General features: G+C 39.4%; 1 protein-coding gene across 15 annotated transcripts in view; it reads right to left on the bottom strand.

Moving 5' to 3' along the window:
• epb41l3a (erythrocyte membrane protein band 4.1-like 3a) overlaps positions 1-16,058 on the bottom strand; it is a 275,326-nt gene that overhangs the window by 127,142 nt on the left and 132,126 nt on the right. For all 15 annotated transcript variants that reach the window (XM_051929140.1, XM_051929137.1, XM_051929142.1 and 12 more), the window contains exons 2-3: positions 1,890-2,083; positions 105-296 (exon numbers count right to left, since the gene is read on the bottom strand). In XM_051929140.1, coding sequence (XP_051785100.1) covers positions 105-296; positions 1,890-2,072 — 375 coding nt within the window. In that variant the 5' untranslated portion in view covers positions 2,073-2,083. The remainder of the gene's footprint in view (positions 1-104; positions 297-1,889; positions 2,084-16,058) is intronic.

Below are 16,058 nucleotides of genomic sequence, written 5' to 3'. Positions count from 1 at the left end.
CTGCAACACAACACAAAAATATTTTCCCAGAAATTGTGATAATAAGACTGTTAACAAGCAATGACATTGTTCTTCATACAAATATCTTCAACAAGTTCACCGACCTCTACGACACAGGTATAGTCCGCGCCATCCAGAAGAGTAACTTTGCACTGCATATTCTTGGGCCTTTTTACAGATTTTAAAGGGGATTTGGAGAGTTTGCTTGAAGAGGACTTCTGAGATGCCTTGTCGTCTTCAAACTGCTGGTATTCTGGCTTACTCACAGGCAATGCCTCTCCGTCTCTGTCACCGTTCTACAGTTTTAAAAAAAAAAGAAACATGAAAATATAAACGCCACATTTACAAAAATAAGTGCAGATCAGATTAGAATATACTGTCATTAGCAAAACAAAAAAGACAAAAAAAGACAGGCAGGCTTCTGCTTCTTACATCTGAGATTTCTAGAGGTGTCAGAATATGTTATATTCCTTTGTCATTAAACATAATGGAATATTAACTGCCATATATTTGATTTTATTTTCATTTCATGATTGCTTTAAAAATCATCATTTTAAAGAGCCTTTTAATGTTAGCAATGTTCACTTTAGTCACCTCAGGCACAGTCAAAATTCAGTTTTGAATATAGTATTCATCTTATATGGCTGCTGACTTGGCATGCAATACCTGAAACAATAAGGCATAATTAAAAAAAAAAGTATTAAGGTCACCTGTATATTAGTCTAGACATACTAGACATTTATGAGCAGTGATACCCGATTAAAGCATTTTACATTTCCACAGACCCTATCCACACTAGTATCTAACTGCTCTCTTGCCTCTCGGTAAATGACATCATAGCCATCATTGAAACACCAACATACTTGCAACCAAGTTAAACCCCAGGTTATTAAACTAGTAACTTGCATACATCTGACTGTGATACAATTCACCTACAAATCCATTTTGTCTACCAATTTAACGCTGCTAATCATAGCTCATTTACTTGTATTGTCTGATTTTCACTTGTTCCATCTCATAAATGTTGTGTCTTATTAATTTATTAGTTTGCTATGTTTATTGATATTGATACAGTTTATTATCATATTTTTGTTTAGTAGTGTGTGTGTGCTCTATCTTTTTACCATGTACTTTATTGTTGCTGCATTTTCTGCACCAACAGGACTAATAGCAAAGACTGTTCAATATAAGGACCGCAGGAAATTTAATTGCACACCTAACCAAAGAGGCACCAAACTTTACTACAGCCCATGAAAAGACATGATCAAAACCCCTGTGAAAAAATCAAACAGATACCAAGCATAGTTTGGTCCTATCTCAGTCCTAGCACTATTACTGTATTTCCACTGTGGACACACACATTCAACCTAACAAGCTGAAAGGGTGCCATTATTTCTGTGCAAAATCTAATTTTGCTTTGAAGTGCATGTATTTTTATAATCAGATGATTTGGGCTTTATAATGTCTTACTCACTCTACTTTAGTCTACCGTATAGTATGAACTACATGAAATTATTTAAGAAATAGTAAATATTTTGGAAATTTTACAGAAGGTGTTTATTTACTAGAAGTATCATATGTGTGCATGCATTCTACACCAATATCTGAGTAAAAAGACTCCACTGAACATGTGGTGTACTGTCTTTAGGAGAATATCTGAATGCCCCATCAGACTGTGAACAAATTTCATTATTTTTTTCAGATGCATCTATTTTTTTTTAAATTGCTATGGGTGTGGAATCACAGAAAGAAAGAAGAAAGCAACAACAAAAAGAAGTGCAACAGTAAATCCATCTTTTAGACACTGGAAAGAAGGGAATTATCGGGTGATGCGGAAGCACCAAATAGCTTCCCCTTCTGTACGTACAAAAATTTGCTGACTAACTTACCTGCTCTTTTCTGGCTGGAGTGCTATGAGCAGCTGCAGCTGGAAACTGCTCAGCATCAAACTGTTGTACCTCTTCAGCTGGAGCCTGCTGCTGGGGAGTAGTCTGTTGTTGGCTAGACCCCTTCTGCTCCTCCTGTTCCTTGTCTTGCTTAGACTCAGAGTCCGAACCTGAATCTGTAGTCATAGTGGATTTTTCTGCATAAAAAAAGAGCACACTACTGTACTGAGCAAAATAAATAATGCAAATATAGGACAGCTTTCAGTTTAATAACCTCAAAGCACAACACTACTTTCAATGATTATCTGCAGGACATTAAATGTTCTTATTTTATTACTTTACCCCTTTCCAGTGTTGTGTTTAATAAACTAATTTTCTTCTCCAAGCTAAACTAATATATAATAAAAATGTCACTGATTTACATTGATACTATTTAAAATGTATTGCAGCATTAAATTATTTAATTAAGACAATAGCTGTAACAATGTACTCTCAAATCTACATAACCCAGTTCAGGGGTTCAGGGAGCCAGGGTCTATCCTGGCACCTTTGGATGTAAAACAGGAGCCAGCCCTAGGTAGGGTGACAGTCCATCACATGGCCATATCCACACTCAGGCAGGGACAATTTAAAATAACCAACCAATTAATCTAATGTCTGCATAGATTTAGCATATTTTTCTTTGTTGTCTCCTGCATTTTCAAGAGGTAGTTCCGCACATTACGTAATAATAAAGAGGTAATACTCATTAGTTGAAATGTGGTACAGAACACATTTTCACACTCACAAAGTAAATTAAAAGTACAAGGCCTTGTCAATTTTTAATCTCTTCTGAAAGACTATATTAAAAGGCACATTTGGGCAACACAAATTTTACATTATTATTTACAGGGCTTGGATTGCGTCTTTGTGGACCTGGAGAAAGCATATGACAGGGTGCCTCGAGAGGAGTTGTGGTATTGTATGTGGAAGTCGGGAGTGGCAGAGAAGTACGTAAGAGCTGTACAGGATATGTACGAGGGAAGTGTGACAGTGGTGAGGTCTGCGGTAGGAGTGATGGATGCATTCAAGTTGGAGGTGGGATTACATCAGGGATCGGATCTGAGCCCTTTCTTATTTGCAATGGTGATGGACAGGTTGACAGGCGAGATTAGACAAGAGTCCCCATGGACAATGATGTTTGCTGATGACATTGTGATCTGTAGCAATAGTAGGGAGCAGGTTGAGGAGACCCTGGAGAGGTGGAGATATGCTCTAGAGAGGAGAGGAATGAAAGTCAGTAGGAACAAGATAGAATACATGTGTGAAAATAAGAGGGAGGTCAGTTGAATGGTGAGGATGCAGGGAGTAGAGTTGGCAAAGGTGGATGAGTTTAAACACTTGAGATCAACAGTACACAGTAATGGGGATTGTGGAAGAGAGGTAAAAAAGAGAGTGCAGGCAGGGTGAAATGGGTGGAGAAGAGTGTCAGGAGTGATTTGTGACAGACGGGTATCAGCAAGAGTGAAAGGGAAGGTCTACAGGACAGTAGTGAGACCAACTATGTTATGGGTTGGAGACAGTGGCACTGACCAGAAAGCAGGAGACAGAGCTGTAGGTGGCAGAGTTAAAGATGCTAAGATTTGCACTGGGTGTAACGAGAATGGATAGGATTAGAAATGAGTACATTAGAGGGTCAGCTCAAGTTGGACAGTTGGGAGACAAAATCAGAGAGGTGAGATTGCATTGGTTTGGACATGTGCAGTGGAGAGATGCTGGGTATATTGGGAGAAGGATGCTAAGGATAGAGCTGCCAAGGAAGAGGAAAACAGGAAGGCCTAAGCAAAGGTTTCTGGACGAGGTGAGAGAGGACATGCAGGTGATGGGTGTAACAGAACAAGATGCAGAGGACAGAAAAATATGGAAGAAGATGATCTGTTGTGGCAACCCCTAATGGGAGCAGCCGAAAGAAGAAGAAGAAGATTTACAGGGCTTGGACCATATTAGAGCAGACTTGTCTCTGTGTTGTTGCATCTAAAAGTGTAAGTCAGCAATTAAACTGTTGAAGTGCTGCTGAAGATAAATTTAAATTACTAATGAAAAAATGACTGGCTCCAGCAGGCCCCCGTAACCCTGTGTTAGGATACAGTGGGTTAGACAATGACTGATTGATGACTGACAAATATACACATGAAAATGTCTATGTGCTAGGAATGAGTGGTATGGCCAAAAATTTATATCACAATGTAATTAAAAACTGTTATAATTAAAATCTATGTGCATATACTTTTCATACTGAATCCAGTTTTGGTGCTTCTGTTGGCCCAACTTCATAGGTTAACAGAGTGATGTTTCTTTTCATAAGGTTCATTTTAGTCAACTAATTTCAAAATATCTTTATTGTGCAAAATAATAAAATAAGAAGTACTGAACGAAAGATAAATTAACATATGTTGCATATGCCTTTTAAGACACAAAACCATCAAAAAAAATTAAACTTGACTGACAATACAAAAGTAGTATTCAAAAAGTTATTCTTCCCTATTCCTTTGGTCTACCATTTAACAAAAACAAACAAACCTGACTTTAATATTGCTTTTCAAAACATCTTTGTGAAAAATAATGTAACAACAAATCAATGAAAATTTACAAACTGGCTGAATACTGCTTCAGCAGAGGTTATCAAAACAAGCCCTACAATCCAGCCTACTAAAGCAAGCTTTTGCACTTGTCACACTACTGAAATTAAATTATTTCAAAAGCTCTCTCTACAGAAATTGAGGTTGGTGGACAATTTAAAAAAATATATATTCTAGTGTAGAAATATTATTTGCATGAAACAAAACAACTTCCATTCCACTGCCTTTTATCCTTGAAGATATACATCATCTCAACCTACATGGATCAAAAGATGTAAAAATAAATCTTATTACTGCCTACTTACTATATAACTTTATGTATGCGTAAAGTTTGCCCCTACTTTTTTAGCAAAACCGTGGTCCCACCATTTCCTTGGTGCCTTAAGTATCTGCTTATACAGTGATCCCTCGCTATATCGCGCTTCACCTTTCGCTGCTTCACTCTATCACGGATTTTATATGTAAGCATATTTAAATATATATCGCGGATTTTTCGCTGCTTCGTGGGTTTCTGCGGACAATGGGTCTTTTAATTTCTGGTACATGCTTCCTCAGTTGGTTTGCCCAGTTGATTTCATACAAGGGACGCTATTGGCAGATGGCTGAGAAGCTACCCAACTTACTTTTGTTTCTCTCTCTCTCTCTTGCGCTGACTTTCTCTGATCCTGACGTAGGGGTTGTGAGCAGGGGGGCTGTTAGCACACCTAGACGCTACGGATGCTCGTCTAAAAATGCTGAAAGATTATCTTCACGTTGCTACCTTCTGTGTGCAGCTGCTTCCTGAAGCGACATGCTGCACGGTGCTTCGCATACTTAAAAGCTCAAAGGGCACGTATTGATTTTTCACTGTTTGTTTTCCTCTGTCTCTCTCTCTCTCTCCCTGCTCCTGACGGAGGGGGGTGTGAGCTGCCGCCTTCAACAGCTTTGTACCGGCGGTGCTTCGCATACTTAAAAGCCAAACAGCCCTATTGATTTGTTTGGTTTTCTCTCACTTTCTGACATTCAGTGCTCCTGACGCGCACTCCTTTGAAGAGATATGTTTGCATTCTTTTAATTGTGAGACAGAACTGTCATCTCTGTCTTGTCATGGAGCACAGTTTAAACTTTTGAAAAAGAGACAAATGTTTGTTTGCAGTGTTTGAACAACGTTCCTGTCTCTCTACAACCTCCTGTGTTTCTGCGCAAATCTGTGACCCAAGCATGACAATATAAAAATAACCATATAAACATATGGTTTCTACTTCGCGGATTTTCTTATTTCGCGGGTGGCTCTGGAACGCAACCCCCGCGATGGAGGAGGGATTACTGTATTGCTTAATGGTTAATCCAGAGCTACCTTTCAATCATTACCATAGACTGTGGATAAATATTTGCATGCATACATTAAATCACACCACAAATTTATTTTCTGTTGGCAGCAAACTGTCCTGAAAACATCTTAATAATGTCATTGGTTTGTAGTACAGTAATCCCTCCTCCATTGCGGGGGTTGCGTTCCAGAGCCACCCGCGAAATAAGAAAATCCGCGAAGTAGAAACCATATGTTTATATGGTTATTTTTAGATTGTCATGCTTGGGTCACAGATTTGCGCAGAAACACAGGAGGTTGTAGAGAGACAGGAACGTTATTCAAACACTGCAAACAAACATTTGTCTCTTTTTCAAAAGTTTAAACAGTGCTCCATGACAAGACAGAGATGACAGTTCAGTCTCACAATTAAAAGAATGCAAACATATCTTCCTCTTCAAAGGAGCAAACAAATCAATAGGGCTGTTTGGCTTTTAAGTATGCGAAGCACCGCGGCACAAAGCTGTTGAAGGCGGCAGCTCACACCCCCTCCGTCAGGAGCAGAGAGAGAGAGAGAGAGAGAGAGAGAGAGAGAGAGATAGAGAGAGATAGAGAGAGACAGATAAAAAAATCAATACGTGCCCTTCGTGCTTTTAAGTATGCGAAGCACCGTTCAGCATGTCGTTTCAGGAAGCAGCTGCACAAAAGATAGCAACGTGAAGATAATCTTTCAGCATTTTTAGACGAGCATCCGTATCGTCTAGGTGTGCGAACAGCCCCCCTGCTCAATCCCCCTACGTCAGAATCAGAGAAAGTCAGCGCAAGAGACAGAGAAAAGTAAGCTGGGTAGCTTCTCAGCCATCTGCCAATAGCGTCCCTTGTATGAAATCAACTGGGCAAACCAACTGAGGAAGCATGTACCAGAAATTAAAAGACCCATTGTCCTCAGAAACCCACGAAGCAGCGAAAAATCCGCGATATATATTTAAATATGCTTACATATAAAATCCGCGATGGAGTGAAGCCGCGAAAGGCGAAGCGCGATATAGCGAGGGATTACTGTATTTATTTTTTAAATTTTCCCATCTCTACATTATTTTTAGTTGCTCAGTTTTATCGTTTGTAGAATGCATACATGAGCATTCTGCAGAAAGTGCTTTAATTGATAGCGCAATAACTGCACGTGAATTTGAACTGACCCCTTCAAAAATCAGTAGTTTGAGAAAAAAAAGTAACGTTGGTTCGTCACATTGTACAAAATATAACAATGCAAAACACAATTAACATTACTATAACAAGTTTTCAGAGCCCTACTGCCATCTGATTCCTGTCTAGCATTATTATAGCATGTATCTTCTGCAATACACACATTTATATAAATTCAATCACCAAAACAAAATCAGCAAGCTATACAGTACTAAAGTGCATATAAACATTCAATTTCAACACACACACACACTTTTTCCTAACCAACACTTCATTTTATTTGCCATATAGGTACAAGACAGCCCCAACTTTTCCATCTCAATACCACTATATGCTACGTTGTGTGAAAAGGTAAGGGAACACCCACAACTTAAGCTTTTTTTAATACTATGAGTATTTCTTCACTTCTGTTTCATTCAATCGCTTCTGCTAGATTGAAAATCAGCAGTAAAAAACTTATGTGCAGTAACAGAAGATAAACAAAAATAAAATCAAAATCAAACCAAGAACTTAGTCAGGAATACAAAAAAGAAACTAATTTCCAAAATCTAATATACTAGGGTGTTGTACAGTGTTGGCCATTATTGCTTGACTTATCACCAAAATCTAATATAAAACCCAGATCAAAAGTTTGGATGTGACAGGTAGTGTTAAACAGCATCAGGACAAAGACATTGATTAACTTGGTCAAAAGATAGGAATGGAAGTCATTTGTAACATAAATAACACACAATAAGCTATGCACACAAAAATTCCAAATGAATTCAAAACTGACTCAGAATTTCAATAAACATTATTCAAAACAACAAAAAACATAAGTAAACTCAAAAAGATTCAAGGAATGAAACCATATTTAATATTTTTTATAATAACTGTTAAAATGGTTTATAACAATCACAAGTGTAATGTCTGAAACTAGTGAACACTGGAATAAGCACCAAACAGAAATACTGGTGTGTAAATTAGATTGTATTATTTTTCTTGGTCAGGTAATATGGCTAATTTAAACCGATATCCTGGACTTTCAATTATTTATCTATGTCTGTTAATTCATCAGTTTTACTAATTAAAGGAGACTGAGGAAAGGAGCTATCATTGCTACACGATAAAGTGAGCAGCAGATATTACCATCAACTAGTACATACATGTGATTCATGCTTTAAACGGTTATGTTGACATGTGTATATATTTTTGCTTTATTTAAATATTTGCATATAGATTTAGTGTGCATGCACACATATATTATCACTGCTGCTGGTATACTAGTTTGCTATTTGAAAATGTAACATAATGTGAGCTGTGAAACAAGGCACTTTTGAAACATAAATGTCCAGAGATTAAAAAGACAACAAGATTAGAGCAAAGGTTCAGGCAAGAAATTGTTCATATATCAAAATAGATAGAAGAAGGAATATATATATAGAAATCCATAATTTATTGAACTAATTTTTGTAAATGAGTAAGATGATGGTGGAAAACCTTGAGCAGCTTGATACATACTCACTCACTCTAAAGAATGCTTTTCTAACATTCTAACACAACTGCAGCAATTTCCTTGGCATTAGACACTACAACAGAACAGCTCTCCTGCTATTTCCTTCATTATTATGGAGATGACTTCTCATTAGTTTGCTCTTATTTGCTTATCAACAATATTTATATTTCTTTTATTTTATAATCACAATAATTTAAAATAAAAAGAAAACAGAATTAGCAGAAATATACACAGTGACCCTAGAATGAAGACATTTGAAAAGTCTTTTGCTTCTGCTCAAGTTAGCGGTGGTCTTTTACAAAAAATCATTCTTTATAATGAAAAACACTAATTTCTTGAAATTTAAAGGAAAAAAGCACCATTGTATTCTATTGTACAAAGTTTATGGCTTTTATATTTTGACAATTAAGTGATTCACACTACAAAAGTGGGTTGCACTTCTTGGTTGTAGGTAGTGGCAATGGAAGTGATTTTAAATACTAAATCATAACTACTTTTCTAGTATTTCCATTGCGCTGTTCCATCCTGGGAACGTATAAATACCAAGTATGAATGTTGGCAAGTCCAGCAAACGTTGCTACTCTTTAAGCACGTGGCTAGCTGTATTGCTATGGTGGAAAAAGTTTGCAACGCTCCTCACCCAGCTAAGCAAGTGTAAAATTTTACAGCAGCCTGCAATACCAAAGTAAGCATGTCTGCAAAGCATTCTACGTGAAGTAGCTCCATAAGCTGTACCGAACGGATCATATTAGTGGCACTGTCAGTCACGATGACTGGTTCTTTGTCTTTCATGTTTCATTCATCCAACACTTCTTTCAACATGCATTAGATCAAGATCTCTCACTTTAAAATATTTCTGTTTTGTCTAAGGAGGAACTGTGAGGACACATTTTTTGAGACTGATTAATGTGACTGCTACATGTGAGAAACTAAACATATGTATAACTGGCAGAATTATGATTAGAATCTTCCCACTGTACAGTATCTTTAATTTCTACTAATTCAAGATTATTTTAAATGTCCAAAAGAGGAATAAATTTGGCTAACAGTTTAGTCGAAGGGTGTCTAAATGGAGATTCATAACACATGAATAGGTTACTGAAAAACATATTGATTATTTAAGAAGCAATATTATGTTATAAGTTCAAAATGTTATTTATAATATAAATAAGTTATATATTATTCACAAGATGATATAGATGTTTTATAAAGTAAATGTCATTGCATTGTTTTCAAACAAGGAGTCCCTCATAATAATGTGTGGATTCTGATATGGCAATACATGTTGGTTAAATTATGGTGAATTTTAAATGAGTGCAGTGTTGTGAATTCTTTTTTTTTTTTTTTTTTTTAAAAAGTGTTGTGAGGGTCTGCTGGGAACGTCTGGCAGAGCCCCCTGTCAGAAGTAGCTTCAACTCCCACCTCCGGCAGAACTTCGACCACATCCCGAGGGAGGTGGGGGACATTGAGTCCGAATGGGCCATGTTCCGTGCCTCTATTGTTGAGGCAGCTGACCGGAGCTGTGGCCGTAAGGTGGTCGGTGCCTGTCGTGGCGGCAATCCCCGAACCCGCTGGTGGACACCGGTGGTGAAGGATGCCGTCAAGCTGAAGAAGGAGTCCTACAGGACCCTTTTGTCCTGTGGGACCCCGGAGGCAACTGATAGGTACCGGCAGGCCAAGCGGAATGCGGCTTTGGTGGTTGCTGAGGCAAAAACTCGGGCGTGGGAGGAGTTTGGGGAGGCCATGGAGAATGACTTTCGGACGGCTTCGAGGAGATTCTGGTCCACCATCCGGCGTCTCAGGAAGGGGAAGCAGTGCAGTGTCAACACTGTATATGGTGGGGATGGTGCGCTGCTGACCTCGACTCGGGACGTTGTGGGTCGGTGGGGGGAATACTTCGAAGACCTCCTCAATCCCATTAACATGCCTTCCAATGAGGAAGCAGAGCCTGGGGACTCAGAGGTGGGCTCCCCCATCTCTGGGACTGAGGTCACCGAGGTGGTCAAAAAACTCCTTGGTGGCAGGGCCCCGGGGGTGGATGAGATACGCCCGGAGTTCCTCAAGGCTCTGGATGTTGTAGGACTGTCTTGGCTGACACGCCTCTGCAACATCGCATGGACATCAGGGACAGTGCCTCTGGATTGGCAGACCGGGGTGGTGGTCCCCCTCTTTAAGAAGGGGGATCGGAGGGTGTGTTCCAACTACAGAAGGATCACACTCCTCAGCCTCCCTGGAAAAGTCTATTCAGGGGTCCTGGAGAGGAGGGTCCGTCGGATAGTCGAGCCTCGGATTCAGGAGGAACAGTGTGGTTTTCGTCCTGGTCGTGGAACAGTGGACCAGCTCTATACCCTTAGCAGGGTCCTGGAGGGTGCATGGGAGTTTGCCCAACCAGTCTACATGTGTTTTGTGGACTTGGAAAAGGCATTCGACCGTGTCCCTCGGGGAATCCTGTGGGGGGTACTCCGAGAGTATGGGGTACCGGCCCCCCTGATAAGGGCTGTTCAGTCCCTGTACGATCGGTGCCAGAGCTTGGTCCGCATTGCCGGCAGTAAGTCGAACCCGTTTCCAGTGAGAGTTGGACTCCGCCAGGGCTGCCCTTTGTCACCGATTCTGTTCATAACTTTTATGGACAGAATTTCTAGGCGCAGCCAGGGTGTTGAGGGGGTCCGGTTTGGTGGGCTCAGGATTGGGTCACTGCTTTTTGCAGATGATGTTGTCCTGTTTGCTTCATCAGGCCGTGATCTTCAGCTCTCTCTGGATCGGTTCGCAGCCGAGTGTGAAGCGGCTGGGATGAGAATCAGCACCTCCAAATCCGAGACCATGGTCCTCAGCCGGAAAAGGGTGGAGTGCCCTCTCAGGGTTGGTAGCGAGATCCTGCCCCAAGTGGAGGAGTTCAAGTATCTCGGGGTCTTGTTCACGAGTGAGGGAAGAATGGAGCGTGAGATCGACAGGCGGATCGGTGCGGCATCCGCAGTAATGCGGGCATTGCATCGGTCTGTCGTGGTGAAAAAGGAGCTGAGCCGCAAGGCGAAGCTCTCAATTTACCAGTCGATCTATGTTCCTACCCTCACCTATGGTCATGAGCTATGGGTAGTGACCGAAAGAACGAGATCGCGAATACAAGCGGCTGAAATGAGTTTCCTCCGCAGGGTGTCTGGGCTTTCCCTTAAAGATAGGGTGAGAAGCTCAGTCATCCGGGAGGGGCTCAGAGTAGAGCCGTTGCTCCTCCGCATCGAGAGGAGTCAGATGAGGTGGCTCGGGCATCTGATCAGGATGCCTCCTGGACGCCTCCCTGGTGAGGTGTTCCGGGCACGTCCAACCGGGAGGAGGCCCCGGGGAAGACCCAGGACACGCTGGAGGGACTATGTCTCTCGACTGGCCTGGGAACGCCTTGGGATTCTCCCGGAAGAGCTAGAAGAAGTGGCCGGGGAGAGGGAAGTCTGGGCATCTCTGCTCAAGCTGCTGCCCCCGCGACCCGACCTCGGATAAGCGGGAGACAATGGATGGATGGATGGATGGATTAAAAAGTAATCATATTTTGTTCCACATCTTGCAAATACTGAAGTTAACTTTTCTTTACTAATCAAGTTTTGCTCCTTAAATGTCATTCCATTCTTATGCATATGTTAAAAATTCACTATGTAGACACCCTTTAAATAAGGTGTTACTGGGAATTGTCATATTACATTGATGTTTTCTATGCACGGTTAAGTGATCTATAAAAAACAGCACTGCAAATATATCATTGCACGCTAAATCAATCAAGATAAAATCAATATTGAATTAAATTGGTACATTTTGAATCGAAATTGAATTGAATCGGGACATCAGTACTGATACCCAGCCCTAACTCATAGGGGCCCTGACCATATGTACAACATTTTGGAAGTCCTTGACTTAAAGTATGTGTACCCTTGATCTAAGCTATTTCGTTAATGATGGTTAAGACATTTACAATGGTTGCTTTTGATTTAAAACTTTCCCAGACAGTTCAAAAGACAAAATTGTTGATACCTGTAAACTTAGTCCAGATAAATTTAAATATTACAATACAATGTCCTTGGCTTATCACTTAAGAGCAAAACATGCATGATGCACTGTTAAAAACTAACGTTAGGAAGCAAAATCTGTGGCACACTACCACCCAAGAATATAAAATGTAACATTTCCATAAATTAAACAAAACATAAAGCATTAACTACCCCTTATTTATTGCAAAATGTATCACATCAGACTGCACACCTCTTAAAAATAATTGAAGACACAGGGATGAGAGATATCATTCATCGAGGTCTGACCATTATTACACATAGGTCAACTATGTCATGTATTAAGCAAGGATTTATATGAAAGGCACAAGTCTTCATCCTGTGAGCTGCTTAGAAGTTGTACAGCAGTGTCATTCACAGGGGACTACTGGATATTGCTAATCTACCTTGGTTAAATCCATGATTAATCAAACAACACTTTTGTGATTGATTAAAATTAAAAATCATTTAACAGCCCTATATACGTTGTAAGCATGTGTGTATATACACTGATCAGGAACAACTTTAAAACAACCAGCTCGAACCCGTCAAGCCATGGACTCCACAAGACCTCTGAAGGTGTCCTGTGGTATCTGGCTTGAAGACGTTAGCAGGAAATATTTTAAGTTCTTTCCAGCACAACTTACAAATGCTTGATCGGATTCGGATCTGGGGAATTTGGAAGCCATGTCAACACCTTAAAAATTTAGGCATGTTCCTCTAACCACTCCTAAACAATTTTTGCATTGTGGCAGGGTACATTATCCTGCTGAAAGAGGCTAATGACAAACAATATTGCCATGAAAGGGTTTATGTGGTCTGCAACAATTTTTAAGTAGGTGGTGTACATCAAGGTCACATCTACAGGAAGAACGGGACCCAAGATATCAAAGCAGAACATTGCCCAGGGCATCACATTGCATGCTCCACTGGCTTGCATTCTTCCCATAGTGTATCCTAATGCACCCTCTTCCCCAGAGAAACAATGCCCACACTCAGCCATTTTCATGATGTAAAAGGATAACATGATTAATCAGACCAGGCTACCTTCCTCCATTGCTACACAGTCCAGTTCTGAAGCTCATGTGACTACTGGAGGCCCCTTTTGTGGTGGGGTCATCATCGGCACTCTGACCAGTCTGTAGCAACACAGCCCTATACTCAGTGTGTGCTGACATCTTTCTGTCATGACCAGAATTAATTTTTTTTTTTAGCAATTACTGGTACAGTAGCTCTTCTGTGGGATTGGACCAGATGGGCTAGCCTTTGCTCCAAAAGCACATCAGTTGAACCTAGGGCGCCTATGACCACTTTTAGTATGTACTAGCCATTGCATACCAGGAACACCCCACAAGACCTGTCATTTTTGAGATGCTCTGACCCAGCCATCTAGCCATCACAATTTAGCCCTTGTCAGTTTCACTCAGATCCTTACACATGTCCATTTTTTTCTTCTAATGCATCACCTTCAACAGCTGAGTGTTTACTTGCTGCCTAATATCCCTGCTCCACCTTGACAGGTGCCATTGTAACAAAATAATCAATGTTATTCACTTTTTCAGGCAATGGTTTTACAGTTGTGGCTGATTGGTGTATGTGTATATATACACCAATGAGACACATAAATAATCTACAGAATATTTTTTATTTTGATATAACCATCTCTACCTAAAGCTTGGCTATAACCCAAACCTGATTACGTTCCTCACTGCACACAACAGTGCTCCAGCAAATGACACAGACTTTCAACTACAGTAACATAAAGCTGAGTGGAAAGATTTGAAACTTTGAAATTTATTTATTAAAGGAGATTTTAAAAAATAATAAATACTCTAACTCCCTATTTATATGTGACAGCTCTAACCTAAATAAAGTTTGACCCCTGAATAACCATGCAAAAATCAAATGCGTAACACTGATTGTTTTGCATAGTTGGCTATGGCGTTAAATTCACGGAGGCAGTGGGATGATATTTGCACAGCTTCTAGCAACTCACTGTACATTTTGTAGCCTGGTGCTAAGATTGAGCATAAAGTTCTTTGATTGTATTCAACCCCTTTTATTCCAGATGGGGCCTTTCTTATAATTTATAATATATATATCCTTAAGAGCTACTTAGACATTTATTTAACTGAATTTTAAGTGATACTAAAATTAATAAAACAGATTAACAGTAAATATAAAAAATATGATTAGAAATAAAATCAATACTACATACCATATATTAATGCTTCAAAACAGGTACAACATCACTCCTCTACTCATCTTAAAAATACTTTTGCAGGACGTTTAAATATGCTGAAAATGATTGCTGGCAGCTATTTCTTTAAAACTGGCAGGGGAATTATGTATTATTTATCAAAGGGGAGCTTTCCAAGAGAGATGTACAGTACACAAGAGTGACTTCATCTCACACTCATTATTACACATTATAAAGCAAGCAGAGTACAGTTACAGTTTACAGGCACTACAGTAGCACTGCAAGATGTGGATTTTTGTTTTTGTTTTTAATTTAATGAACATTTGATAGAAAATCATCAGTGTCAAGTGTGTATTTTCCTACACCATCTTTATACCATAGAGCAACTTTCAAAGAGCACACTCTCAAAAGATGCTTTATTCCATGTTATATTTTTACTGTTATAGTTAATAATTAGACTAATCTTTGTAAATATACTTTTAATGGTGATACCAAAAAAACTTCTTAGCCTGTTTAACATTGTGCTCTTGAAGCCAGATGTGGATTCCACACACAAAAAAAAAACTGTGCCATGGCATAGTTCTTTCTGTTTGATGGAATGGAAAGGGTGCCCTGGGGCTTTTAAAGCAAAAAAAAACATATGATCACAGACCAGATTACTTTCTATATCTTTCTTACCTCATTTCATTTACGTCTTCCTTATTAATTGCTATATAAAGGAAGCAAATACTAGTTTTATGAGTCAGTTTTGTTTTTTTATGTGAGAATATAAATACATGATTAACCTTAACTATCATTAGTTTATACTATATAGCCTAAAATATTATTAAGAATTTATTACTTTACTTATTTAAATTCTGAATGGATGAGAATGGCGTTTTCCTGTAAACCACTAAATCCTTTTCAGAGTTTGCTGCCTGTAGGACAGTGTCTCCTACCTTGCATTTCTCATTAATGATCATTCTTCCTGCATGTAGCACTTTGCTAACTACATTAAACTGCATTTTCAAGTGTTTCCTCAGGTATTTTTAAATTACTTCAGCTTCCTCTTCCGTATCTGCTGTTCTTATAATCTGTAAATGGAACATATTTGCTCACCATAAATAAATCTTCTATAGATTTGTGGCATACTTTTAAGCAAAAAGCATCTTTCAGGCACTCCACTGCTAACCAAAACCAAGAGAATAACTTTCTTCCTACTGCCTCTGTTCTGTTATTTGTCACCTTTCCAATAACCAGCATAATATCAACAAGTTAATCTGTGATGTTAATGCCACCCCAGCTTCAGAACTTAAATCTTTATCTGTTTCAGCCTACATGTGCAATGTCCTACAAAT

This window comes from Erpetoichthys calabaricus, chromosome 6 (assembly GCF_900747795.2).
Source record: "Erpetoichthys calabaricus chromosome 6, fErpCal1.3, whole genome shotgun sequence".
NCBI classification, from domain to species: domain Eukaryota; kingdom Metazoa; phylum Chordata; class Cladistia; order Polypteriformes; family Polypteridae; genus Erpetoichthys; species Erpetoichthys calabaricus.
Note: the sequence above shows the minus strand (reverse complement) of the source record. Positions and strands in the feature narration are given on the sequence as shown.